The sequence below is a fragment of the Gobius niger genome (genome assembly GCF_951799975.1).
Source record: "Gobius niger genome assembly, chromosome: 4".
Lineage (NCBI taxonomy): Eukaryota > Metazoa > Chordata > Actinopteri > Gobiiformes > Gobiidae > Gobius > Gobius niger.
In genome coordinates this window covers 37,347,285-37,372,684 of record NC_136855.1, presented here as the reverse complement: position 1 = coordinate 37,372,684, position 25,400 = coordinate 37,347,285, and the positions used below count along the sequence as shown (strand labels likewise).

General features: G+C 40.8%; 2 protein-coding genes across 2 annotated transcripts in view; both read right to left on the bottom strand.

Annotated features, from left to right (window-relative positions):
* bbox1 (butyrobetaine (gamma), 2-oxoglutarate dioxygenase (gamma-butyrobetaine hydroxylase) 1) overlaps positions 1-3,240 on the bottom strand; it is a gene marked incomplete at its 3' end in the record, with an annotated part of 51,668 nt that extends 48,428 nt beyond the window's left edge. The window contains exon 1 of the mRNA XM_079554734.1: positions 3,122-3,240. The remainder of the gene's footprint in view (positions 1-3,121) is intronic.
* Positions 3,241-14,532: 11,292 nt separating this feature from the next.
* fibinb (fin bud initiation factor b) lies at positions 14,533-23,627 on the bottom strand. Its single transcript, XM_079554779.1, has 2 exons — positions 23,302-23,627; positions 14,533-14,831 (listed from the first exon to the last, which is right to left on the bottom strand). Exons 1-2 carry the CDS (start codon positions 23,624-23,626, stop codon positions 14,542-14,544), a joined length of 615 nt encoding a protein of 204 aa, XP_079410905.1. The 5' UTR covers position 23,627; the 3' UTR covers positions 14,533-14,541.
* Positions 23,628-25,400: the final 1,773 nt, after the last annotated feature.

Genomic DNA, 25,400 nt, shown 5'->3' with positions numbered 1-25,400 from the left:
TAAAAGTACTTTTGACGTATTTTCAAGTATTGTTTGTTTCTTTCTTGTAAAATAGTGCCAGTGGTTAGAACATGACCTGGACTGTGGAGCTCTATCAACAACTTGTGGCTAGAAACAGCTTTGGATGTGATCGACCTCTATCCATTAACTCCACACATACAAACAGCAGGAAAAACCCTCAAGGGAGGGAGGCTACACCTGCCTCTGTCTCACTGCCTCTGTCTCACAGCTCCTGACTCACTGCCTCTGTCTCACTGCCTCTGTCTCACTGCCTCTGTCTCACTGCCTCTGTCTCACTGCTCCTGTCTCACTGCCTCTGTCTCACTGCTCCTGTCTCACTGCTCCTGTCTCACTGCTCCTGTCTCACTGCCTCTGTCTCACTGCCTCTGTCTCACTGCCTCTGTCTCACTGCCTCTGTCTCACTGCTCCTGTCTCACTGCCTCTGTCTCACTGCCTCTGTCTCACAGCTCCTGTCTCTCAGCTCCTGTCTCACTGCCTCTGTCTCACTGCTCCTGTCTCACTGCCTCTGTCTCACTGCCTCTGTCTCACAGCTCCTGTCTCACTGCTCCTGTCTCACTGCCTCTGTCTCACTGCCTCTGTCTCACTGCTCCTGTCTCACTGCCTCTGTCTCACTGCCTCTGTCTCACAGCTCCTGTCTCACAGCTCCTGTCTCACTGCCTCTGTCTCACTGCCTCTGTCTCACTGCCTCTGTCTCACAGCTCCTGTCTCTCAGCTCCTGTCTCACTGCCTCTGTCTCACTGCCTCTGTCTCACTGCCTCTGTCTCACTGCCTCTGTCTCACTGCCTCTGTCTCTCAGCTCCTGTCTCACTGCCTCTGTCTCACTGCCTCTGTCTCACAGCTCCTGTCTCACTGCTCCTGTCTCACTGCCTCTGTCTCACTGCCTCTGTCTCACTGCCTCTGTCTCACTGCCTCTGTCTCACAGCTCCTGTCTCACTGCTCCTGTCTCACTGCCTCTGTCTCACTGCCTCTGTCTCACTGCCTCTGTCTCACAGCTCCTGTCTCACTGCTCCTGTCTCACTGCCTCTGTCTCACTGCTCCTGTCTCACTTTTCCTGTCTCACTGCTCCTGTCTCTCAGCTCCTGTCTCACTTTTCCTGTCTCACTGCTCCTGTCTCACAGCTCCTGTCTCACTGCTCCTGTCTCTCAGCTCCTGTCTCTCAGCTCCTGTCTCACTGCTCCTGTCTCACTGCCTCTGTCTCACTGCCTCTGTCTCACTGCTCCTGTCTCTCAGCTCCTGTCTCTCAGCTCCTGTCTCACAGCTCCTGTCTCACTGCCTCTGTCTCACAGCTCCTGTCTCACTGCCTCTGTCTCTCAGCTCCTGTCTCACAGCTCCTGTCTCCCAGCTCCTGTCTCTCAGCTCCTGTCTCTCAGCTCCTGTCTCACAGCTCCTGTCTCACTGCCTCTGTCTCACAGCTCCTGTCTCACTGCCTCTGTCTCTCAGCTCCTGTCTCACAGCTCCTGTCTCCCAGCTCCTGTCTCACAGCTCCTGTCTCACTGCTCCTGTCTCACTGCCTCTGTCTCACTGCCTCTGTCTCACTGCTCCTGTCTCTCAGCTCCTGTCTCTCAGCTCCTGTCTCACAGCTCCTGTCTCACTGCCTCTGTCTCACAGCTCCTGTCTCACTGCCTCTGTCTCTCAGCTCCTGTCTCACAGCTCCTGTCTCCCAGCTCCTGTCTCTCAGCTCCTGTCTCTCAGCTCCTGTCTCTCAGCTCCTGTCTCACTGCTCCTGTCTCTCAGCTCCTGTCTCACTGCTCCTGTCTCACTGCTCCTGTCTCACTGCTCCTGTCTCACAGCTCCTGTCTCACTGCTCCTGTCTCTCAGCTCCTGTCTCACAGCTCCTGTCTCACAGCTCCTGTCTCTCAGCTCCTGTCTCACTGCCTCTGTCTCACTGCCTCTGTCTCACAGCTCCTGTCTCACTGCCTCTGTCTCACAGCTCCTGTCTCTCAGCTCCTGTCTCACAGCTCCTGTCTCACTGCCTCTGTCTCACTGCCTCTGTCTCACAGCTCCTGTCTCACTGCCTCTGTCTCACAGCTCCTGTCTCACTGCTCCTGTCTCACTGCCTCTGTCTCACTGCCTCTGTCTCACTGCCTCTGTCTCACAGCTCCTGTCTCACAGCTCCTGTCTCACTGCTCCTGTCTCACTGCCTCTGTCTCACTGCCTCTGTCTCACTGCCTCTGTCTCACAGCTCCTGTCTCACAGCTCCTGTCTCACTGCCTCTGTCTCACAGCTCCTGTCTCACAGCTCCTGTCTCACTGCCTCTGTCTCACAGGCTAATTAACCCAAACATTTGTTTTATGAGAAATGTTTGCGAGCTCGACTGACTTGAGTTAACAGGGCGACTGCACCACAAAATGTCAGAATCATTATTTCGAACAGTGAACAGATAATAACAGACTTGCATAAGTGCCTTTCGTTTCCCTGTTTGCAATGGCCTTTCACCCAAATAGATGGAGTCTGGATCAAGGCCAGTTGTTGAGTTGGCACAGTGAACCGGCACAACCTGTGACACAACACAGTGTTGAGTTTATCTTCCTTATCACTTAATTCACAAGATTAAACAGTAAAACATACAAACTATCCCACATTATTACACCAGAGAGGACAATATAACACCATAATAACATGTAGCAGGCTGTAAGCTCCCACTACCAGGATCACATATATTTATTTTACACCACACCTGATATTCTGGATTCCCCAAGAAAATAACTGATTATAATAGGCTAATTGTAAAGTTAATAACAGAAAATATATCAGTTTTTGCCCAATGTTATGTATGAAGTAGCATAATGCAGTGTTGTTACAGATACACACACAGTAAAGTAAACTACATTCAAAATTAAAGCAAAAGAGAGATTTACAGATTAACCACAGGGTTCCTTTCTACAAACATACTCCGCATCCACAAAGCTGTAGCCTCCAGGAAGACTGAAAGGCAGAAATGCTGCAGTGTTTGACAACAACTGATGCCCAGCGTGACGCCGCGCTAGCTAACGTCTGCTAACGTCAACTAGTTTAGGTTAGCACGATGTAAACAGACGCTTTACTTACTTAGTTCAGGAGGGGCGTATTCTTAGCCTCTAGCATAAAACAAGCGGGGCACACTTACCTTAGTTGGTAAACAGAGACACTTCCTCGTTGAGTGCCAGAAGCAGCGGCGGGTTCAGGAGTGTCTGAGGAAGTGGGTGAAAGGTGAACGCGGAGCCTGAGAGCGGAACGGAGCGCAGCGGAGCGGAGCGCGGCGCAGGCGGAACGGAGCAGAGGACAAGTCTCAGGTGCACGCGCTCTGCTCTATATATATATCAGCTCCAGTCAGGCTGTTAAGTGTGACGTCACAAACAATAACCAAGCTACGTCAGGGTCCAAAGTGTGCAGAGCTCCATGGACGAACAACAAATGGACAAATAAATGGACAAAAACAGCAAATTTTACGTGAATCTTCGGCTCAAATACTAAATAAAAGCCAACAACTGTTTTACAACTGGAATAATATATTTCACCATTTCTCTATGCAAAATTAAGATATTTTTATACTTAAAATGATGCTTTGTCGTGTGTGGAAAAAAAAATATATATAATAAATGTCTGAAAAGCATAGACCCCTTAACTCCCACCTGAACCGAGAACATTTTCTCCAGTTTGGCTTTACCCCAATCCAAAAGCTTCTGGAAAAAAGCTGTGAAAATAGCAACAAAGCTGAGACGAAAACAATGATGGAAATGTGACAAAAAAGTGAGAAAACATTGACAAAAAATTGATTAAAAAAATGACGAAAAAATGACAAAAATGTGATCAAAATTTGACAAAAATGACAAAAAAATGACAAAAAATGTGACAAAAAATGACAAAAAATTGATTAAAAAAAATGACAAAAAATTGATTAAAAAAATGACCAAAAAAATGACAAAAATGTGATAAAAATGTGACAAAAAATAACAAAAAATTGACCAAAAAAATGACAAAAATGTGACAAAAAATTGATTAAAAAATGACGAAAAAATGACAAAAATGTGACGAAAAATGACCCAAAAAATGGACAAAAATGTGACAAAATGCTACAAAAATATGACAAAAATTTGACATAAAAATAACAAAGATTTGACCAAAAATGACCAAATATGACAAAAAAGTTACAAAAAAGAGTTGAATACCCAACAAAAAATCTGATGACGTGAGGCAAAAGATCCTCTCGGTTCAGGCGGGAGTTAAGAGGTTAATTAAAGGCGCAGTGTGTAACATTTTTGACTATAGAATACTGTTGCCATCAGTACACATGCTATTATTGTAGTGGGTCAAAGAATCAAAGAATGCATTTGGATGAAAACCTAATCTATTTAAATCTCAAATTCTGCTGACTTTACCCACATCTCCATGGAGACGAGCTGGAGACGTGCCCACTCACGGTAAAGCTACAGTCATGTCTTAGTAGAGCTGAGCCGCTCACAGCAAACGCTTGTGTTTGTTTGTACATTAATGAGGTATTTTTCAATGATGTAAATATCTGGCATAAAATAAAAGCTTGTATTTCAGTTTTATTTATGGGGTAAAAATCTACACGGTGTGGCTTTAAGAATAGCACCAGTAAATTATATATTTCTGTCTGATCAGATGTTTATAAAGCACATTCCCATTATCATTAATAGGGCTAAAGTTACGTTGGACCCAGAAGTACAGTGATGACATCATCACTTGACAATCCCATAGGTTTAAGTGATGATGTCATCACTCTACCTCTGGATCCAACAGAGCGTTAGCCCTATATGAGGTCACCCTGCATCGTTTGTAAATCTCCTGTATCAGACCCAACTATGTACATGAAAGGTAATCATGCACATTTAGGACGACTCTTCTGAACGGCCTCATCGACACCAAAGTCAAACCAACTGTGCATTTAACAAAGAACCAAAGGCCAAATGGAACCAAAGGCTGTTTTTTTTATTACCGTTTTTATCATTTGTCAAATACACTTCAAAATGTAATGTAAAAGAAGACAATAAATAAATAAATACATTTACAAAAGGAAGAGAAAAAAGAGCTTTTGCCCCATTCACTCTAATGGGATTTGGCCACCTCAGGTCTTACGCATAACTGCACCTTCTATATTAAGCTCGTGCATGACGGCACTTCAGACCCGAAGTGACACCTTTTTGAGTGACAGTGCAGGATTTTAGAGGCAGTTGTGGTGAACAGGTCTGAGCTCATTCTACATCAGTGATAGGCAAGTTTGTGTCATGGAGGGCCGATATTCTTCATTTCCAAAAAGCCAAGGGCTGAAACTCACAATTGTACAAATATAAGTTTTGCAAATAATGTATGACCTAATGTGGTGTTTTGCTGGGAAATGTGAAAATATTGATAGTATGTCATGTTTCATGTATTTGGTCTCTAATTTATGAATATCCTGTCAGTGTGAATATATGTTTCTTCAAAATCCTCTTGGGATGAAACATGAAGGGGGAGAATACATAATTTTAACATTTTTAAACTCCGTATAGTCCCTCTAATGTTGCCTGGAGACATGGTGAGATATAATTACGCCTAATTATACATAACTAGTTGTAAAGCAGTTTTGTTTGTTTTTTTCATGTTTTTTATTTCTGCAGGAGATTCATATAAAGTTGCCTATGGCTCTCTCAACAGTTTGCTCCCAGAAGACGCTTATTATTGTGTGTGTGATGAAAAAACAAAAGTATAGAGCTCAATAGTCCCGCAGGCCTTTGGTCACATGAATCCCATTCTTTTTTGGCATTGATTTCTTTTTTTAATTCAAATATTAAGAGTGTAAAAGCACAGCGTTGGCCTATCAGCTATGAGAATAAAGAAATACTTATTCTAAATACATGTATTCCATTTATCCACTGTCTCTATCCTATAATATATAATGTAATACTATATCTGTTCAGTTCCTCTCCTCTCCGTGCTGCCGCTTGTGCGATGTGGGCTAAAGGTGCTGCTCGCTCACATGCTCCAGGTTTATAGTGTCGAGTGACTCTATAATTATCCAGTTCAAAGTGTTTCTTCTCTGCGTTAAGTAAACCTGCTGCACTTTGCCTTTTTTACATCATTCCCTGTGCAGCGTTTGAGCTCGCACACGGACTTTGCATTGGAGAGGAAGGACGCAGGAAAACACGTTGTTTATGGCCCCTCTGTAATGTGCGGCCCTTGTAAATACCGCGCAGCTCGTAATGAAGGAGAACCAGCTGCGTCTGTAATCCACACAAACACACAGGGCAACGCTGTCATTCGCAGCAATTTCAGCTTTTGATCATTTACTGAGCCTGTAATAAACTGTATCACACCTGAGATAAATATGCATACTACAGTTTTTACATGTATAAGGCTGGTCTGGACTGGGACTGAAAAACAGCCCTGGACTCTTATTTTTTTGATCGGCATCATCAGTAAAAAGAACAGGAAAGGTGGTCGTAGAAACAGAAGCAAAATCATTCAAATAAATAATAAATAATAATGGTCCCAAAATTGAACCTTGTGGTGCACCATACTCCATGGAATTCCTTTTAGATTCATGTTTTTTTTTATGCTGGGCTTTACCCAAATCTAAAAGCTTCTTGACGCCTCATTTGAAAGCTACAAAAGTGATGGAAACTTTTCGTCATGTCGCCACATTTTTGTCATATTTTTGATGTTTTTTTAATCATTTTTTTCCATCATTTTTTGTTGTGTTTTTCTCACATTTCTGTAGGTTTTTTTGTCCGTGTTTTTCTCATGTTTTTGTTGACTTTTCATCCTCTTTTTCTCGCTATTTTGATGCTTTTCTTTTTAGCTTTTAGATTTGGGTAAAGCTCGGTTGAGGCGGGACCGGTGGCCCTTCTGTGCTCTTCCAGAATGGACATATGGCCAGTCCGCCCCTGGTCTCTTCCCTCAGCCCAGACGCTTCCTCCAGCTCTACCTAGGAGTGTGGTTTGATGGTTATATGTTCAGCTAATATTATTTTCCAGCTTTGTCAATTTAGGATTTGCCTTTAAACCTAGAAATTATGCTTATGTGAAAATATTTTTGGGTTGGGTTTACGGCAGCAAAAAAGGATGATTTGATGGTTTTGAATAAAAATTCCCACATAGTAGATTTATACAATATAGGATTGGTGCATATTTCATTGCTTTTGATTTGCCAACATTCCACCAAGCAGAGGAAAGAGAGAGGATTGTGATATTTATCTGATGCACGGGAAATTTTTAAGCAAAAAAAAAAAAATGCTGTTGAATTTAACACAGTTGTGATTAAAGGAACAGGCCACCGTTTTTCCACACTGAGATATGTTCTTACCTGAGCTTAGACGAGTTGATCCGTACCTGTCTGGTCTTTGTGTGTGCGCTCAGTCACGCAAAACAACCAAAGATGTTGTTAGCATTTAGCCTCTCCCAGTATATTCCTATAGCTCCAAACGGGGGTGAAGTTGGAAGCGACCGCGCTCTTCCACGGGCACAAACACCAGACAGGTACGCATCAACTCGTCTAAGCTCAGGTAAGAACATATTTCAATATGGAAAAACGGTGGCCTGTTCCTTTAAGATTTGGCTGACATTTACACCTAGGTTTCCCTGGTTTGGCATTTTTAGTGATGCTTATTATCACTTTCTTATTGCACATGAGCTGGAAGTGACATCTTGGGAAGCACAGTTTTTCACTCTTTTTAACCATTTTCTGGTGGAATATGAACTTATTTATCACACAAATAAAGTCAAGTGTAAATCGGGCCCATATGGATATTTTCTCAGCGCAGATTATTCAGTAGAAGTGAAAAAACGGCAGTTGTAGCTGGCTCTAGCTAGCCGTTAGCATTAGCACGATGCTAACATGAAGCATCCTGTTAGCATTCTCTGTTATTTATGTATTTATGGGCTGTTGAACCACTTTGCTCCTCTCCATGTCTTTGTATCTTTATTTAGTAGAAAACGATACTCATAATTCAGAATTTGTTAAAGTAGAGAGTGGGGGTAATTATGTTTCTCTATTTTCCCCCTTGACGAAGCCACGCCCCCTTCTATGACACGATGCCGTCTGTATCTAATCACCTTATTCCGGAGGTTCGCGTGGGCGCTGCCATGAATTGTGAATTCTCCAGTTAACACGGGACTGGAAAAGTCCAGATAAAATCATTACAACACGAAAACAAAGCCGTTTTTAGGCCGCGCTGAGAAACGGTGCAGTGTTGACTTGTTGGTGCAAATGAACATTGAACATTTTACACAAATCAATCGACTAAACATCAGATTTGAGCGGAGAATATTTTCCCTCGTTCTCCGTTTAAATGAACGGGCTTCACGCTCGACCGGAAGTGTCTGGACAACGAGGTGCCGAGACAAAGCAAAAAGTGGCAAAAGTGGGCGGGGCGGAATAAGGTGAATTCCAGAGTCCGTTAGCCTGCTCTATGTACTTTTCCTATAGCCGTTAGCATTAGCCATCAAACATTGCAAATTATGAGCGATCCAGATGTTTTCAGCTGTTGTCACCCATCGACCACATTTACGTCAAAGCCTTTTTATAAATCATTAATGAATGTACAGACCTTGACATTTTACTTTACATATATTGGCATCTAAAAATGTCCTCTGAGCTAATTACTAATTATGAATATAGATACAGACGGCATCTCGTCATAGAAGGGGGCGTGGCCTCACCGAGGGGGAAAATAGAATCTTTTGGGAAACACAATTTTTCACTCTTTTTAGACATTTTCTGGTGGAATATCAACGCATTTATAACATACAAATAAAGTCAAGTGTAAATCGGGCCCATTAGGATATTTTCGCACAGCAGATTGTTCAGTAGAAGTGAAAAAAACGGCAGTTGTAGCTAGCACTAGCTAACCGTTAGCATTAGCCCGATGTTAACATGTAGCATGAAGTTAGCATTCTCCGTTATTCATGTATTTATGGGCTGTTGAACCACTTTGCTCCTCCCCATGTCTTTGCATCATTATTTAGTAGAAAACTATGTTCAGAATTCAGCATTTGTTACAGTCGTTTTTGAATAATTAGAGAAAATTTACATTTTTTCAAAATTGTTTTCCCCCTTAACTGTTTTCAAAAATGACCATATATGGCCGATTCCAGAGATGCCGTCTGTATCTATTTTGTATGTGGATAGAACGTTCTCTGATTTCCATGGTTTTCCCTCTCGAACATGACCATTATGAGACGTCGTATCTCTACCAATGAGGAGAGAAATCAAAATCCCATGATGCAACTATCCCTCTATCTATCCCACAGACATTGTTTTGTCTCATCAAAAGAACCAGAAGAGCTGGAGTACCTTAAACAGACTTTATTTGAGATTTGCATACACACAATAACACTGTTTACTGCTCAGTATAAACCAAATAGAGCTGCCTGCACTCTTGATTCAAATATCCACAATACTCCTCTATATAAACATGAATACATTAGTTTGTTTTTCTGTAGATATCGATGCTCACAGTATTTACTTTGGCCATGATAAAACACACTGTACACTGTCATTTTGAAATAAAACAATTATTAAGATACGACGACAACAAAATATTAAAGCAAATATGTCCAAAGCTTTGGTGGGGAAGCGTGCTGTGCAAAGTCTGCCTGCTCGGATTACGACGCGAGCTTCCAATAAGCCGTTTTATGTACACATTTACACGAGATACGACGTACATCGAGAGATAAGAGCGGAAAGGGCGCAAGGGCAACTCCAGTTATCGTTGCATCCTTTCAACACAAACTTTAGAGGATTTACATAATAACGTTCGTTTAATGAACTCTTAGTACAACGTTACAGTACGTGAACAAAAACACCTGTGGTTCTCGGATGTACTTAGTGAACGCAGTGACTTGGTGTTGTACGATATTGCACAGGAGGGTCGGGTCGTGCACTTGGTAATGAAAAAAGCAACCTGGGAGAGCGTAAATCAAGTTTTAAAATAATAAAATGGGAAACACTTTACATTACGGGCCGGTAAGTCCTTGGTACTTGCAGTGGTAATTCTAGGCACTTATTGTGGTACTTAAAGGATACTATAGTGAGAATTACAAGGTATGTGCTTCTAGATACAGTGGTAACTCTTAGTAATGAAGGTTGTACTTCTTGTTTTCTCTAATGCTGATTTATGTTGTTTTATAGTCACAAAATCCTAGAAATGACTTCTGTTTGTAGAAGTACCTCATTTACTACCTATGAATTGCTGCTGTAGTATTCTTGAATTACCAATAAGTACCATAGATGTATCACTGAAACTACTAGAAACTATCACTTAACCCCTTAACTCCCACCTGAGCCGAGCACATTTTCTCCAGTTTGGCTTTACCCCAATCCAAAAGCTTCTGGAAAAAAGCTGTGAAAATAGCAACAAAACTGAGACGAAAACAATGATGGAAATGTGACAAAAAAGTGGCATTGGCAAAAAAGTGACGAAAAATTGATGAAAAAGTGGCAAAAATGTCACAAGAAATCGACAAAAAAATGACAAAAATGTGACAAAAAATGACAAAAATGTGATTAAAAAAATGACAAAAATGATTTTTTTTTTACAAAAATGTGATAAAAAAAATGACAAAAATGTGATAAAAAATGACAAAAATGTGATTAAAAAAAAATGTGATAAAAAAAATGACAAAAATGTGATAAAAAAATGACAAAAATGTGATTAAAAATGACAAAAATGTGATAAAAAAATGACAAAAATGTGATAAAAAAATGACAAAAATGTGACAAAATATGACAAAAAAATTACAATAATGTGATAAAAATTTGACAAAAAAAAGAGTTGTTAGAGGTTAAAGTACCAAAGTAAATAGAAGTACAACCTTCATTACTAAGAGCATTGCCACTGTATCTCTTAGTAACCCTAATCCTAACCCTAATTACTAGTGATTACCACTTTTTGTACCACAATAAGTAAGGGATAATGTATAGAACGCTGGTCATTATCGGGAAAATAAGCACCGACAGGGCGAACCGGACCCCGACGCGAAGCGGAGGGGTCTTGTTTCGCCCTGAAGGTGCTTATTTTCCCGATAATGACCAGCGTTCTATACATTATCCCGCTTATTATACGGCCATTTGCCAACTGAACACACAACATAAACTTTGTACACTTTTATGAAGGTCGAAAGGTTTATTTAATGACTTCCGCGACAAATAGTTCCCAAAAGTTTGCGCGTTGCTAGGCAACGTTTTGCTAGGCTAGAAGCAGCAAGGCTAGTAGCTAGCGTAGCTACTTAGTTGAAGGCGCAGTTGGAGTGGAGAAATGGTGGTGAATCTCTGGGTAAGTTGAAAGTCAGACTCACGCTAACTTCACGAGCAATTCCCCCAACTTCTCTCGCAGTGACGGGGACAGAGATGGTGTCCGCTACTACGTACGCGCGGAGTGATATGAAAGCACGAACTCCGTTGCCATTGGCAGCGGTCATTATTTTTCTCAGAGGTCCTTTATCAGAAAATAATGACCGGTAGAACGTTGGGAAATCCCATTCAAATCAACGGAGCGTTCTACTTACGTTGTGAAGAGCCGTATAATAAGTACCTAGAATTACCACTTTAAGTACCAAGAAGTACTACTGTAACTACCACTGTAAGTACCGTGGATTTACCGGCCCGTAATGTAAAGTGTTACCATAAAAGGTACCCTTAAATGTCAAAATATGAGGAGGGAGAGAAGGTTAGGAACCGAGAACAAAGAAAATATATTATTCTGGAGCAACTTGTAACTTTTTGTCGTACCAGCAGGGCCGGCTCAGGCCTTCATGGGGCCCTGAGCATAATTCGGCTTGGGGCCCCTCAAAAAAAAACTTGTGCTAATCGGACTCAACATTGATGATAAAGCTCTTAGTGAATGGTCCTGTGTGTAACCTCTTAAAGGGACGGGTCCTTTAAAGGGATATGTCAGGATTTTTGACATAGGGCCTCATTTCCTAGTTATCCAGAGTGTTGTTGATTTCTGGAGATTTTCTTTTTTTTAATTAATGCAGGCCTTATATTTGAAGAGTTTAGTGGTGCTAGGCTAGTGCTAGGCTAGCGCATGTCTATGGTAACTAGTAGCCTGCATTAAAAACCTCTTCAAAATCATCGGGTAGTCCTCTAAACGTTGCCATATCTGATAAAATAAACAAAATACTGCAGTTTTTTCCACATTTTTCCCATTATTTCATTGGAGATGTAATCACTATTGTAAATTTGCATACCTTCCAAATAGCAATTTCGATACTATCTTATATTTCGCCCACCTCTAGTCGTGCTATGCTACAAACTATTGGGGCTTGATCCATGCCAAGTCCGCCCGACTGAAAAGCATCCACTAGGTTGCCAGGAAGCTGAACTCTCCCCTCCCCCCTCATAAACACCCCCTTTTTAAGTAACACAACTTCGATATTTACTCATTTCTTCAGCGCTTCTGTCTGTCGTAGAAAAGTGAACCTCAGTTTTTATCGTTGCTCCATCTATAAAACATCCTGAAAGTGGAAATTCCACAGTGCCAGGCTCCGTTTTAGAATCTGCTGATGGTTTGATATACGATGCTACCGTCTTGCACAACAAAAGTGGAGTTTAGCCTGGAGAGCCAAACCAAATATTTTAGTTTCCAAAGCAGCACGTCATTCGTACTTTGTCGATTATCCAAACATAAACCATCTGTTAGCATCTGGCCGTGTGGAAGACCGGAGCGTCTGAACCTCCGGCATCTCCAAAGCAAATCCAGGACACACATAACCTAAGCCATATTCCTGTGACTAAGTCTAACTTGAACATGTCCGGCGTTAAATTTGCTTAGTTACGGGATGATTTTGATCCGGGTCGAGCACTTCTTTGTACATACAGTAGTGTTGTTGCTCAAATAGACTAAACAAGGAGGTCTGGAGGTCCTTCCCCGGGGAATTGACTATATTTCAAGTATGTTTTGAGTGTTTGAACAGATGATGTGTAATTTCAATTTGAGTCGCTGTTTGATTTGCCGTGAGTAAATGTCTCATCTCTGTGGAATCGTATTATGTAGAGCCCGTTGTTTGAATATTCTCCAGTGGCTATTCAGGGTTTATACAGGCAGGAGCAAATCAAATTGAATACTTTTTAATGCCATTTTTAGTGTGCGCAAATGCTATATTATAATGCCACAAACGCATATTTTAAATTCTTAACATTTCATCAAACAGAGGAAAGACAATTGGACAAAACGGGAAACTTTTGAGCAAAAAAAAAAAAAGAAGAAGTGGTCCATTTCAGGCAAAACTGCAATGTCTTCGACCATAACTTGAACTTGTACAGTAAAAATATTGAGCAATGTCAGGAATTTCCAGTAAATTTAGATTAAACATGAGGTTGGAATCTAATTGAATGTTTTTAATGACGTTTAACCTCTTACCCCCACTTGAACCGTTTTCTCCAGTCCACATCCACTTTTTGTTGCATTGTTGCCACGTTTCCGTCACTTTTGTTTTAAGCATTTTTGTCATGTTTTGGTCTCTTTTTTCAAGCTTTTTTTGTTGCTTTATCGTCGTGCTTTCGTCAGTTTTTCATTGCATTTTTGTCCGTTTTTCGTGGCTTTTTCGTCACGTTTTCTGTTGCTCTTTTGTGGACGCTTTTTTTCAAGAATCTTTTAGATTTGGGGGGTCTTGTTCACGAGTGAGGGACGGATCGGTGCGGTTTGATCGATTTACCGATCGATCTACGTTCCCACCCTCACCTATGGTCATGACATTTGGGTAATGACCGACAGGACAGGATCGCGAATACAAGCGGCCGAAATGAGTTTCCTTCGCAGAGTGTCTGGGGGTGAGGAGCTCAGTTACCCGGGAGGAGCTCGGAGTAGAGTCGCTGCTCCTTCACGTCGAAAGGAGTCAGCTGAGGTGGCTCGGGCATCTGTTCCGGATGCCTCCTGGTCGCCTCCCGCGGGAGGTGTACCAGGCATGTCCTAGTGGGACAAGGCCTCGTAGAAGACCCAGGACACGCTGGTGGGACTATGTCTCCGAGCTGGCCTGGTGTCGCCTCGGGGTCAGAACAGCTGGAGGAGGTGTGTGTGGATCGGGAAGTTTGGGCATCTCTGCTGAGACGCTGCCCCCAAGACCCGGCCCCGGATAAAGTGGAAGAAAATGGATGGATGGATGGATAAAGCCAAACTGGAGAAATGTGCTCGGTTCAGGTGGGGGTTAGGAGGTTAGGGCCTTGATTTTGGCAACATTAATTCAATGACTTAGAGATAGATAGTGATAAAAATGTGTTTGACTTTATTACCAAGTCTCTGTAAAAAGCATCATACCCGCTCTTTAAAAATATTGCTTATCTAATCGCTCAGTGGTGTAGAATCTGACCCAGGCACATGACCCTGTTATTGACTGCCGATGCTGTTGTGATATTTTTGATTTGATGACAGTGTGGGGCTTGGATGGCAAATCTTCACTCACTTCAGTCGGTAATGAAGTAGTTAAATGTGAATGATAAAAACAAGACCACGTGAAGGCTGTAAATACTCAACAATTCCCTGAACATTTTCCCACTTTCAAACAAAAGAAGCGCGTTCAAACACAGCGCCGCCGCCTCCGCTCAGAACTTGATGTAGTCGTTCTTGAGGCGGCTGAGCCTGGTGCCGTGGCTGCGGATGATGAGGGACAGCAGCTCGTGTTTGTCCCGCAGGCCCAGGGAGATGTCCAGCGTCTCCCTCAGGACGTCCCGCGTGTGGACCACCATCTGCAGGAAGTCCTCGCCCAGACGCTGCTCCTCCCGCAGCTCGCCCTCCTGGCTCTGCTTGAACTTCACCTCCAGCTCCAGCAGGGACTTCTCCGAGCTGGTGAAGGCCTCGGAGATCTGCGTGGTCTCCCTGCGCAGGTACTTGCCTGGAAGGGGAGAGCAGACGGGTTAAAGGACGGGGGTGGAGCAGGTGATGCTTGAAAAAGGTATTGCAATAACAAGCCAGGAGGGACAAATTCAGAACCTCCAGAATTCAATCACTGGGCTACCTCTTACCCCCGGCTGAACCGAGCACATTGTCTAACAGCTTGGCTTAACCCAATTTAAAAGCTTCTTGACCGGTGCTTACTCAGGGTGGGAACAGGGGCGGACTGGGACTGAAAAACAGCCCTGGGATCTGACCAGCCTGGCCCAAATTAGCGTAATTGTGACACTTCCACAAATACATATTTTAACCTTTTACCCCCCGCCTTAACATTAACGAGTGCATTTTCCCCAGTTCGGCTTTTTATTATTATTTTTTTATCGGTATCATCAGCAAAAAGAACGGGAAAGGTGGTCGTAGAAACAGAAGCAAAATCATTAATGTAAATAATAAATAATAATGGTCCCAAAATTGAACCTTGTGGTACAACCATACTCCACGGAATTCCTTTTAGATTTGTGTTTTTTTATACTGGGCTTTACCCAAATCTAAAAGCTTCTCGACTGGAGAGCAACAATGTAACGCCCCATTTGAAAGCTAAGACCTACAAAAGTGACGGAAACTTTTCGTCACGTCGCCACATTTTTGTCATATTTATGTTGCTTTTTTAATCATTTTTTCTATCATTTTTGTTGTGTTTTTCTCACGTTTTTGATGCTTTTCTTTTTAGCTTTTAGATTTGAGTAAAGCTTGGTTGAGGCGGGACCGGTGGCCCTAGAGCCAGTGGCCCTTCTGTGCTCTTCCAGAATGGACATATGGCCAGTTCGCCCCTGGGTGGGAACCTCTGGGTACCTCACGATTCGATACGCGATACGTGGCTCATGATAACTATTATCTCACGATACGCCGATACTGCGATAATTGATATAGTGCACAAAAATAACCTCCAATAATCACGATTTAAAAAAATGCTACTTTTAAAGGGACTATACGGAGTTTAAGTTTAAGTTTGACCTGAGGTGGCAGTAGTGAGTATAAAATGGCAAACTTGCATCTAGCCCCTTTAACCTTTATTTTAACATACTACATATTATTCATTATTTACATTTCTTTTCTTTTGCTTTGTACGACTTTTATAAATCATGAAAGTTATTTATTTGTGTGTCAGTGTTTGGTCCAAGTGCTTAAAACTGTGGTGCTGCCCCCTGCTGTCCTGGATGAATTCTTGGTCATTATTGGCCTCTATTGACTGTGAAAACAGTGGATCGGTATCGTATCGTTCCGCAAAATATCGCATTATATTGAAAAATCCACTTTTTGGGCTTTTTTGTCACTTTTTTGTTGCTTTTTGTCTTGTTTTTGTCGCTTTTTCATTTCTATTTTTTGTTGTTGTGCTTTTGCCAAGTTTTGCCAAGTTTTTGTGACTTCTTTGTCGAGTTTTTGTCACTTTTTTGGGTCTTTTTTGTTGCTTTTTCTTTGTTTTTTTCATTGTTTTTTGTCACACTTTTCTTGTGTTTCTATGCTATTTTTTTTAATTGTTTTTAAGCTTTTAGATTCAAGAGTTAAGTTAAGACTGCAGACCTGCACGAGCACCGATTAGGACTGAATAAGGGGTGGATCAGAGGAAATATTGTTATCCAGAAGCAAACTGGACACAACAGAAAACTTTTGAGGAAATAATTCTGTAGAATTCTTTAGAACCTTTGTGTTTTTGATCAATGTATGCAGGTAAAATCACTTGAGCCATGGCTTTATTTTACTATAAGCTCATATTTAATGCTAGCTTGAATCAAATGTAATGTTTTTTAATTACATTAGTGATTAGAGTGGTCAGTATGGAGTCTTTACTTTCTGTCACAAACAATTCATCCTGGAACGTCCTGGAGACCACTGTGACAGAGAGTAAAGGTGCCGTTCTGATCACTACAAGGTCAAATACACACAAATATCAACTTTTGTTTGTTTTTTCCACATAAAAAGTTGCATAATGTACCTTTAATGCCGCGCGGAAACCCTGTGAGATTGAAATTTGACTGAAAAAGTTGAAGTTTCAATATCATTTTGCCATTATGCAGTCCATGCGTTCAGAACCTCTGGAAAGCTTAAAGAAAACTTGAAGCATGAACTGTTAATTCATTTCAATGCACTTTACAGAGGAAAAGAACAGCAGGGATGTTTTCTACAGGGTAAATTCTTGTGGCGATGTTAACTTAAATATTTGAATTACTATTTGCTAATTGCCATCATTAAAATGTACTAAAGTTGTGCAGTCGTGATCAGCGGGGCATTTAGAATAAGGTGTGATTATGTAGGCGATGTAATAACCTCTACAGACACTTGACATTCCACACTTTTTTATCCTGATTAGATTCTTTGTCAGAAGGTCATGGAGTCAAATGTAAAAAAGTAAAAATCACTGAGCAAACAGACACATCTTCTTCTACACACTGTGACATAGGTAACTATAAGTTCCCAGATACATAAAAATTCAACGTTGACTTATGATGACTAGAATTCAAAAGTCGGCGATGATTATTTATCAATGGTTTATAAAACGCTGTTAAATCAATACTGTATGAACCTCTTAACTCCCGCCTGAACCGAGAGCATTTTCTCCAGCTCAGCTTTACCCAAATCCTGTAGGCCAGTGTAAGAAGAAGAAGATCTTTATTTATATAGCGCCTTTCACAGACATATAGTCACAAAGCGCTTTACATGAGACAACAACACCTCATTTGAAAGCTAAGATCTACAGAACTCATCTAAATGGATCTTTTTCCTCACGTCATAACATTTTTTTCCATCTTTTTTTTTTTTTGGGGGGGGGGGGGGTATTCAACTCATTTAGTAATTTTTTTGTCTTTTTTTTAATCAATTTTTTATATTTTTTTTGGTCATTTTTTGGTCAACTTTTTTGTCTTTTTTTTGTCATTTTTTTGTCACATTTTTGTCATTTTTTTGTCCTTTTTTTGTCCTTTTTTGTTAATTTTAGTCTTTTTTTTGTCATTTTTTGTCACATTTTTGTCATTTTTTTGTCTTTTTTTTGTCATTTTTTGTCACATTTTTGTCATTTTTTTGTCATTTTTTTGTCCTTTTTTGTTATTTTTTGTCCTTTTTTGTATTTTTTTTTGTTATTTCACATTTTTGTCATTTTTTCGTCACTTTTTTGTCACATCTTCATCATTGTTTTTGTCTCAGTTCTGTAGCTATTTTCACACCTTTTTTTTCATGTTGTAACTTTTTTGTCTTTTTTAATCAATTTTTTGTCATTTTTTGTCACATTTTTGTCACATTTTTGTCACATTTTGTATCATTTTCTTGTCCTTTTTTTGTCACATTTTTGTCAATTTTTCGTCACTTTTTTGTCACATCTTCATCATTGTTTTCGTCTCAGTTCTGTAGCTATTTTCAAACCCTTTTTTTTTTCATTTTGTAACTTTTTGTCTTTTTTTTAATCAATTTTTTGTCTTTTTTTTTGTCATTTTTTGGTTATTTTTTGTCACTTTTTTGTCACATCTTCATTGTTTTCGTCTCAGTTCTGTCGCTACTTTCACACCTTTTTTCCATAAGCTTTTGGACTGGGGTAAAGCCAAACTGGAGAAACTTTGCTCGGTTCAGGTGGGAGTTAAGGATTTTAATGTTCTAAACCGCCTTCCTGCACCATGTGACGCACGTTGGAGCGACAGATGCAGGATATTGTGATCCTTACTTCAGCTTTGCTCCGGAAAGCCTTTAAAATGTGTTCTTTAGCTTTAACAAGTCACTACTGTTGGTAACGTCAAGGTCTCAGACGAGCTCAGAGTTTGTTTCGTCTGCTGCGAATGTAAAGAGGGCGACGCCAGGAACGAGGAAACGGATCAAACCTGGGCCTGAACAAACAAATACTCGCAAACCTAAAGTAAACATGAACAAAGCTGGAAGTAAACCGACACTAAAGAGATCAGTGGGAATAAACAAGAACTAAAGGGGATTAAATTAGAGATCAAGACGGGGATCTATAGTTACCGAGCGCCAAACTGGGACCACGTAAAAACCAGGATTTAAAAAAGAAACACCCGTCTTAATGAGGGTCTAACTCTAAAGTAGACACTAGAGGGCCATAAAGGTCTCAGCTGTCAGGACTACGACTCTGGGGATTTGGACTCTGAGTCTAAAGAAAAGTATCTTAAGTGAAAAGCAGCAGCAATAAACTAGGTCTGACCCAGAACTAAACTAGGACTAAATAAGCTCTAACTCTAAACAAGAAGTAAACAGAACTTTTAGATCTAAACTAAACTCCGACAGAACCTCATCTGTCTTGTCTGAAACCGAGACTAAACTAAAGCCTCAACTAAACGGCCTAAACCAGAACTTCATTTTGCACCAAAAAAACAGGACCTTCCTAGGACTAAACCAGTATTTCAGTTGGTCTATAAAGAACTTTACGTAATATGCCACTGAAAAAAGGAATATATTTCTATAACTCCTCACTTTTGCAATACATTACCCCCCAACAACACTGGTTAGGAAAGTTAGGAATGAGTTTGTATTTAATGCCTTCCTCTTTCATCGATTGTTATCCAAAAATCGGGTGGTTATGGGGCCTTTAACCTCTTAACCCCCGCCTGAACCGAGCACATTATCTCCAGTTCAGCTTTACCCAAATCCTTGAGGTCACAGCCTATAGGCCAGTAACTAGGACTGGGGGAAAAAATCGATTTAATTTAAAAATCGAGTTGGTAGCTCAAATCGATTCATATATTTTAGATTTTTTTTTTTTCTTGGAGGAAGAAGGTCCTGCTGTACAAACGTGCCTCAGTTACCGCTCAATCCAAATACAGTATAAATAATTTAGGATGTTTTGGATGAACAGTGACTTTTCAGTTAGAAAAAGGGCTGCCGTTGCAATTTTGTTTATGTTGATGCGCTTTAATTAAAGGGACACTGCGCAACATTTTGGACTATTCTGTTGCCAATAGTGCAAATTGACCAGCTCGACACAGAAAAATACTATTAGTGCAGGGATTCATTAAAGCAGTACTAAGTAACTCTTCCCCCTAGAGGCCATAAGCGCAACTGCAGGTGTCGTAGCAAGTTACGATTTTTTAACTTATTAATTGTCTTCGATAGTAAATACTACGCCGACAGGAAAGGCGAAGGGGGAGAGGGTTACTGTGCATCCAATTATACAACGGAAATATTTTTTTTCACTCAAACTTGGCTGTAAATACTGTTTAAAGTGACGCTAGCCCGCAGTTAGCTTTGCCCGTTAGCCTGTTAGCTTCTTCTTCGTGATTACATTAGTGTGTATTGGTGGCTCCGGACCGGTGGCAGTCAAGTTGCAAACATGGTTTTCTGGCCAGAGACACCAGGGGGAGATGAAAGACCCTCCAATCATCCCATAAACACTTGTATTACCCCCACAGGGACTACGGAAAGGATTTATTAAGGTTAATAAGTTACTTAGTACTGCTTTAAAGAATGCATTTGGATGAGGACCTAACCTATTTTAATCTCAAACTCTGCTGCCTTTTAGTCACATCTCCATGGAGACGAGCCGGAGACGTCCCCACTCCCGGTAAAGTTCAAAGGTCATGTCTTAGGAGAGCTGAGCCGCTCACGGCAAAAGCACATGTTTGTTTGTTCATTTATGAGGTAATTTTCAATAACGAAAACATCCGTAATAAAATAAATGGTAGTATTTCAATTTGATTTTTTAAGTAAAATTCTACATGGTGTGCCTTTAAGTACAGTTCGGGAATGTGACGTCATATCGCTAAGCATTATGGGATTAGCAGCAATTGTAAATTAATGGAGATTTTAAAACGTAAAATACTGGTTATTGTTCACATTAAAACACTTGGACACCACAGTGAGTTAGATGTATTTACCAGCAGTAACTCTGCAGCTGGAAATGTATGCTAACAGCTGCAAAGATGGCGAATCTCCATGGTAACTGTGGACTTTCCCGAACTCTATACAATAAATATTTTTTTTTTAAATCTATCGCAGATTTTTTTTGGGGGAAAAATCGCCCAGTGACGCAACCATTTGAAAGCTAAGACCTATAAAACTCATCTCGCATTGTAATATTTTTAGATCGCTTTTTCCGTCGTCACATTTTCACCGCTTTTGCCACTTTTTTGTTGCTCTTTTGAGGCTTTTTTGTCACTTTTTCATCACTTATATGTGGTTGTTTTTGCTAGATGCAAGTTGGTCATTTTATACTCACTACTGCCACCTCAGGTCATGCGTGTAACTGCAGCTTCTATATTAAGCTCGTGCATGACGGCACTTCAGACCCGAATTAACACCTTTTTGAGCGACAGTGCAGGATTTTAGAGGCAGTGGCTGAATCGTGTAGGGGGAGGAAAATACTTTTAAGTAGTTTTAACATTTTTAAACTCCTTATAGCCACTTTAACCAAGAGCATTTTCTCCAGTTCGGCTTTACCCAAATCCAAAAGCTTCTTGACTGGAGAGCAACACTGTAACGCCTCATTTGAAAGCTAAAATCGAGAAAAGTGATGGTAACTTTTTGTCACACCTGGCATTTTTGTCTGTTGATGTTTGTTTTTGTTGCTTTTTTGCTGCTTTTTCATTACTTTTTTGTAGCTTTTTGGCGTGTTTTCGTCTCTTGTTTTTCGTTTCTTTTTTTGTGTCATGTTTTTATTGTTTTTTCATCGCTTTGTCGTCACGTTTTGTTTTTGTCACTTTTTTGTTGCTTTTCCGGCACGTTTTTGTTTTTGGATGCTTTTCTTTTAAGCTTTTAGATTTGGGTAAAGCTCGGTTTCGCCCGGGGGTAAGGGTAAGGTAAAGTGAGGGGGCCAGACCGGCGGCCCTAGAGCCAGTGGCCCTTCTGTGCTCTTCCAGAGTGGACATATGGCCAGTCCGCCCCTGTTTACGACTAATTTTTGTTGCTTTTTTTGACACTTTTTTCAAGACGTTTTTAGATTAGGCTGAAGCCAAACCAGTGTTAATTTTGACAACATATTTTAATTTAGTTTTAGTCTAGCTAAAATTGCATGTCAATTTAGTCGACTAAATTTAAGACTTTATTTATAATTTAGTCGACTTTGCACTTATAATATTCATCATAATCATATTTAATCTTGTTCCTCTGCTTCATGGAGCTGCTCCACATGAACAAAGCTCAGAGCTGATCCTTTGGCAGAGAATTTACATGAGGCTCTTTCAGACGGTCAATAGAAGTTTGGATGATTTTAGTCTCTCCTTTTCATTTGTATTTAGTCTTATTTTAGTCGACTAAAATATCTGGATTTTAGTCATAGTTTTAGTCTCATGAGAAACTTTTAATTTAGTTTTAGTCCACTTTCAGTCGTCAAAAATATCACTTTGACTAAAATTAAGACTAAATATTTTTGTCGACGAAATTAACACTGAGCCAAACTGGAGAGAACGTGCTCGGTTCAGGTGGGGGTTAAGAGGTTAACTAAACTGGGCCTTATAACCAGGACCAAACCGGACACAGAGGCGACAATTCTTCCTCAAACGTGTCTCTATTTGACCCTGAAGCTCATCTGGACTTGTTTCTTTTTCCTCTGTGTATCTGGGACATCTACAGTGGTTAGTGCTAGATCGTATGCTCCGGAGGGAAGGTCTGCTGTGAAAACGTGAGATATCATGACACAAATTAAGGTTAGGGCCACGGAAATGGTTAAGCTCTTAACTCCCGCCTGAACCGAGAGGATCTTTTTCCTCACGTCATCAGGTTTTTTTTCCAACATTTTTTTGTTGGGTATTCAACTCATTTTTGTAACTTTTTTGTCATTTTTTATCACATTTTTCGTCAATTTTCAATCAATTTTTTGTCACATTTTTGTATTTTTTTGGGTCATTTTTTATCACATTTTTGTAATTTTTTTGTCACATTTTTGTATTTTTTTTGGTCATTTTTTATCACATTTTTGTAATTTTTTTGTCACTTTTTTAGTATTTTTTTTGTCATTTTTTATCACATTTTTGTAATTTTTTTGTCACTTTTTTTGTATTTTTTTGGTCTTTTTTTATCACATTTTTGTAATTTTTTTGTCACATTTTGTCACATTTTTGTCATTTTTTCGTCCATTTTTCGTCCATTTTGTATCCATTTTTTGTCAATTTCTTGTGACATTTTTGCCACTTTTTCATAAATTTTTCGTCACTTTTTTGTCAATGTTTTCTCACTTTTTTGCCCCATTTCCATCATTGTTTTCGTCTCAGCTTTTTTTTCCAGAAGCTTTTGGACTGGGGTAAAGTCAAACTGGAGAAAATGTGCTCGGTTCAGGTGGGAGTTAAGGGGTTAACCTTAAGGATTAGGGTTAGGATTAGGATTATTTGTATTTTTTTAGACAAACCAACTCAATAGATCTGATACAATCTCACAGCAGACCGTCCCTCCGGAGCATACGATCTAGCACTAACCATCTATAGTCCCGGGACTGTCCCTCTTTAATGACGCAAAGCTAGCATAATGTACACATCACTACCCACCGTAGCTGTCCTCCCCGTCCAGGTCAAACGAGATGCTCTTCCCGATCCCTTCCAGCACCCGGGCCGAGTCCTCGATCTGCCGCTTCAGGATGGTGAAGTCGTCCCTTATGACCGAGTCCTGGTCCTCGTCGAGCCCGCACTTCCTCTCGTCCGTCATTTTGAACAGCATCTGGCATTTCTCCGGGTCGTCGTTGTCCTCGTAGTCTCCGTCGGGCACGAAGTAGTGGTGGAAGGTGCCGTTGGACATCTCCGGGTGTAACGGTCCGCGGTAGAAAGCTCCGCACAGCAGGGGCAGCGCCAGGAGAAGCAGGTGAAAAACCGCCATCGTGTCTTCCAAACCCCCTCTTTACGTCCTGAAAACTTTTTAAAACAGTTTACGACAGTTGTTTTTACCTCTCCCGCGTCCAAGAGCACTACTTTATCCCGGTCTGGCGGAGTGACACGGGCATTTCAGGGTAGTTTTGATGAGCACGCGCGCGATACGTAAACAAGCCGTTACTAGCTACGTCGCAATGAGGAAGCTTCAAGAAAAAAAAAAAGAAAAAAAGGAGTGAAAAGTTGAATTAAATCCTTTTAGTTGTATCCGAGAAGTATCCTCGAGATGAGTGAAGGCGAAAGCAGGGTGTTGGAGTCCGAACGGGCTGGTTGGTCCTCTCCGGGCGCCTCCGTCGGAACATCTGGAAGTGTCGAGTGGCGCGCGCTGGAGTTTTTTTGGCTAATAATACCGCTCCGGCTGCCTCCTCTGCGCTCGGGTTACAGCTCCGTCACTTTTAAAGGCTCCACGGAGCTGAGAGCGCAGGGGGCAGCGGGACAGGCTGACCGGAGCCAGGGGCGGACTGGCCATATGAGCACAGAAGGGCCACCGGCTCTAGGGCCACCAGTCCCGCCTCAACCGAGCTTTACCCAAATCTAAAAGCTAAAAAGAAAAGCATCAAAATAGCGAGAAAAAGAGGACGAAAAGTCAACAAAAACGTGAAAAAAACACAACAAAAAATGCTGGAAAAAATGATTAAAAAAACAACAAAAATGTGACAAAAATGTGGCGACGTGATGAAAGGTTTCCATCACTTTTGTAGGTCTTAGCTTTCAAATGAGGCGTTACATTGTTGCTCTCCAGTCGAGAAGCTTTTAGATTTGGGTAAAGCCCAGTTTTTTGGGTGTTTTTGTGTCACGTTTTTGTTGCTTTTTTGTCGAGTGTTTGGCTGTGATTTGTTGGGTTTTTGTCACTTCATCATCACTTTTTTGTTGTCTGTTTGGTTGTGTTTTTGTCCCTGTTTTGATGCGTTTTTGTTGCTTTTTCATCACTTTTTCATCACTTTTTATCATTTTTTTCACTGTTTCATCACTTTTTTCACTGTTTCATCACTTTTTATCATTTTTTCACTGTTTCATCACTTTTTTCATCGTTTCATCACTTTTTTCATCACTTTTTTCACTTTTTCATCACTTTTTTAACAAAAATAAATATACATAAACATGTCAAAAATGTGGCGACGTGACTAAAAGTTTCCGTCACTTTTGTAGGTCTTGGCTTTCGAATGAGGCGTTACATTGTTGCTCTCCAGTCGAGAAGCTTTTAGATTTGGGTAAAGCCCAGTATAACAAAAACATGAATCTAAAAGGAATTCCGTGGAGTATGGTGCACCACAAGGTTCAATTTTGGGACCATTATTATTTATATGAATGATTTTGCTTCTGTTTCTACGACCACCTTTCCCGTTCTTTTTGCTGATGATACCAATCAAAAAAATAAAAAGCCGAACTGGGGAAAATGCACTCGTTAATGTTAAGGCGGGGGGTAAAATGTTAAAATATGTATTTGTGGAAGTGTCACAATTACGCTAATTTGGGCCAGGCTGGTCAGAGCCCAGGGCTGTATTTCAGTCCCAGTCCGCCCCTGACCGGAGCCCGCTGTCCCGAGAGCGGGGGAGATAATGGGGATAATGACAGAGGTGATGTGTAGTAGCTGTGGCCTACTTACATTTCAGAATCTGCATAGGTTTTATTGCCATTGTTGGTGAACAGGATCACAAGCACGGACATTTTCTTTTACATTTAACATAAAACTTTGTAGAGATAAATAAACTATAAAAAGGGAA

Coding starts and splice junctions, on each gene's coding strand:
- fibinb (XM_079554779.1), bottom strand. CDS start 23,626: ATGGCGGTTTTTCACCTGCTTCTCCTGGCGCTGCCCCTGCTGTGCGGA. Junction 14,832..23,301: donor GGACGGGGAGGACAGCTACG/GTGGGTAGTGAT, acceptor CTCCCCTTCCAG/GCAAGTACCTGCGCAGGGAG.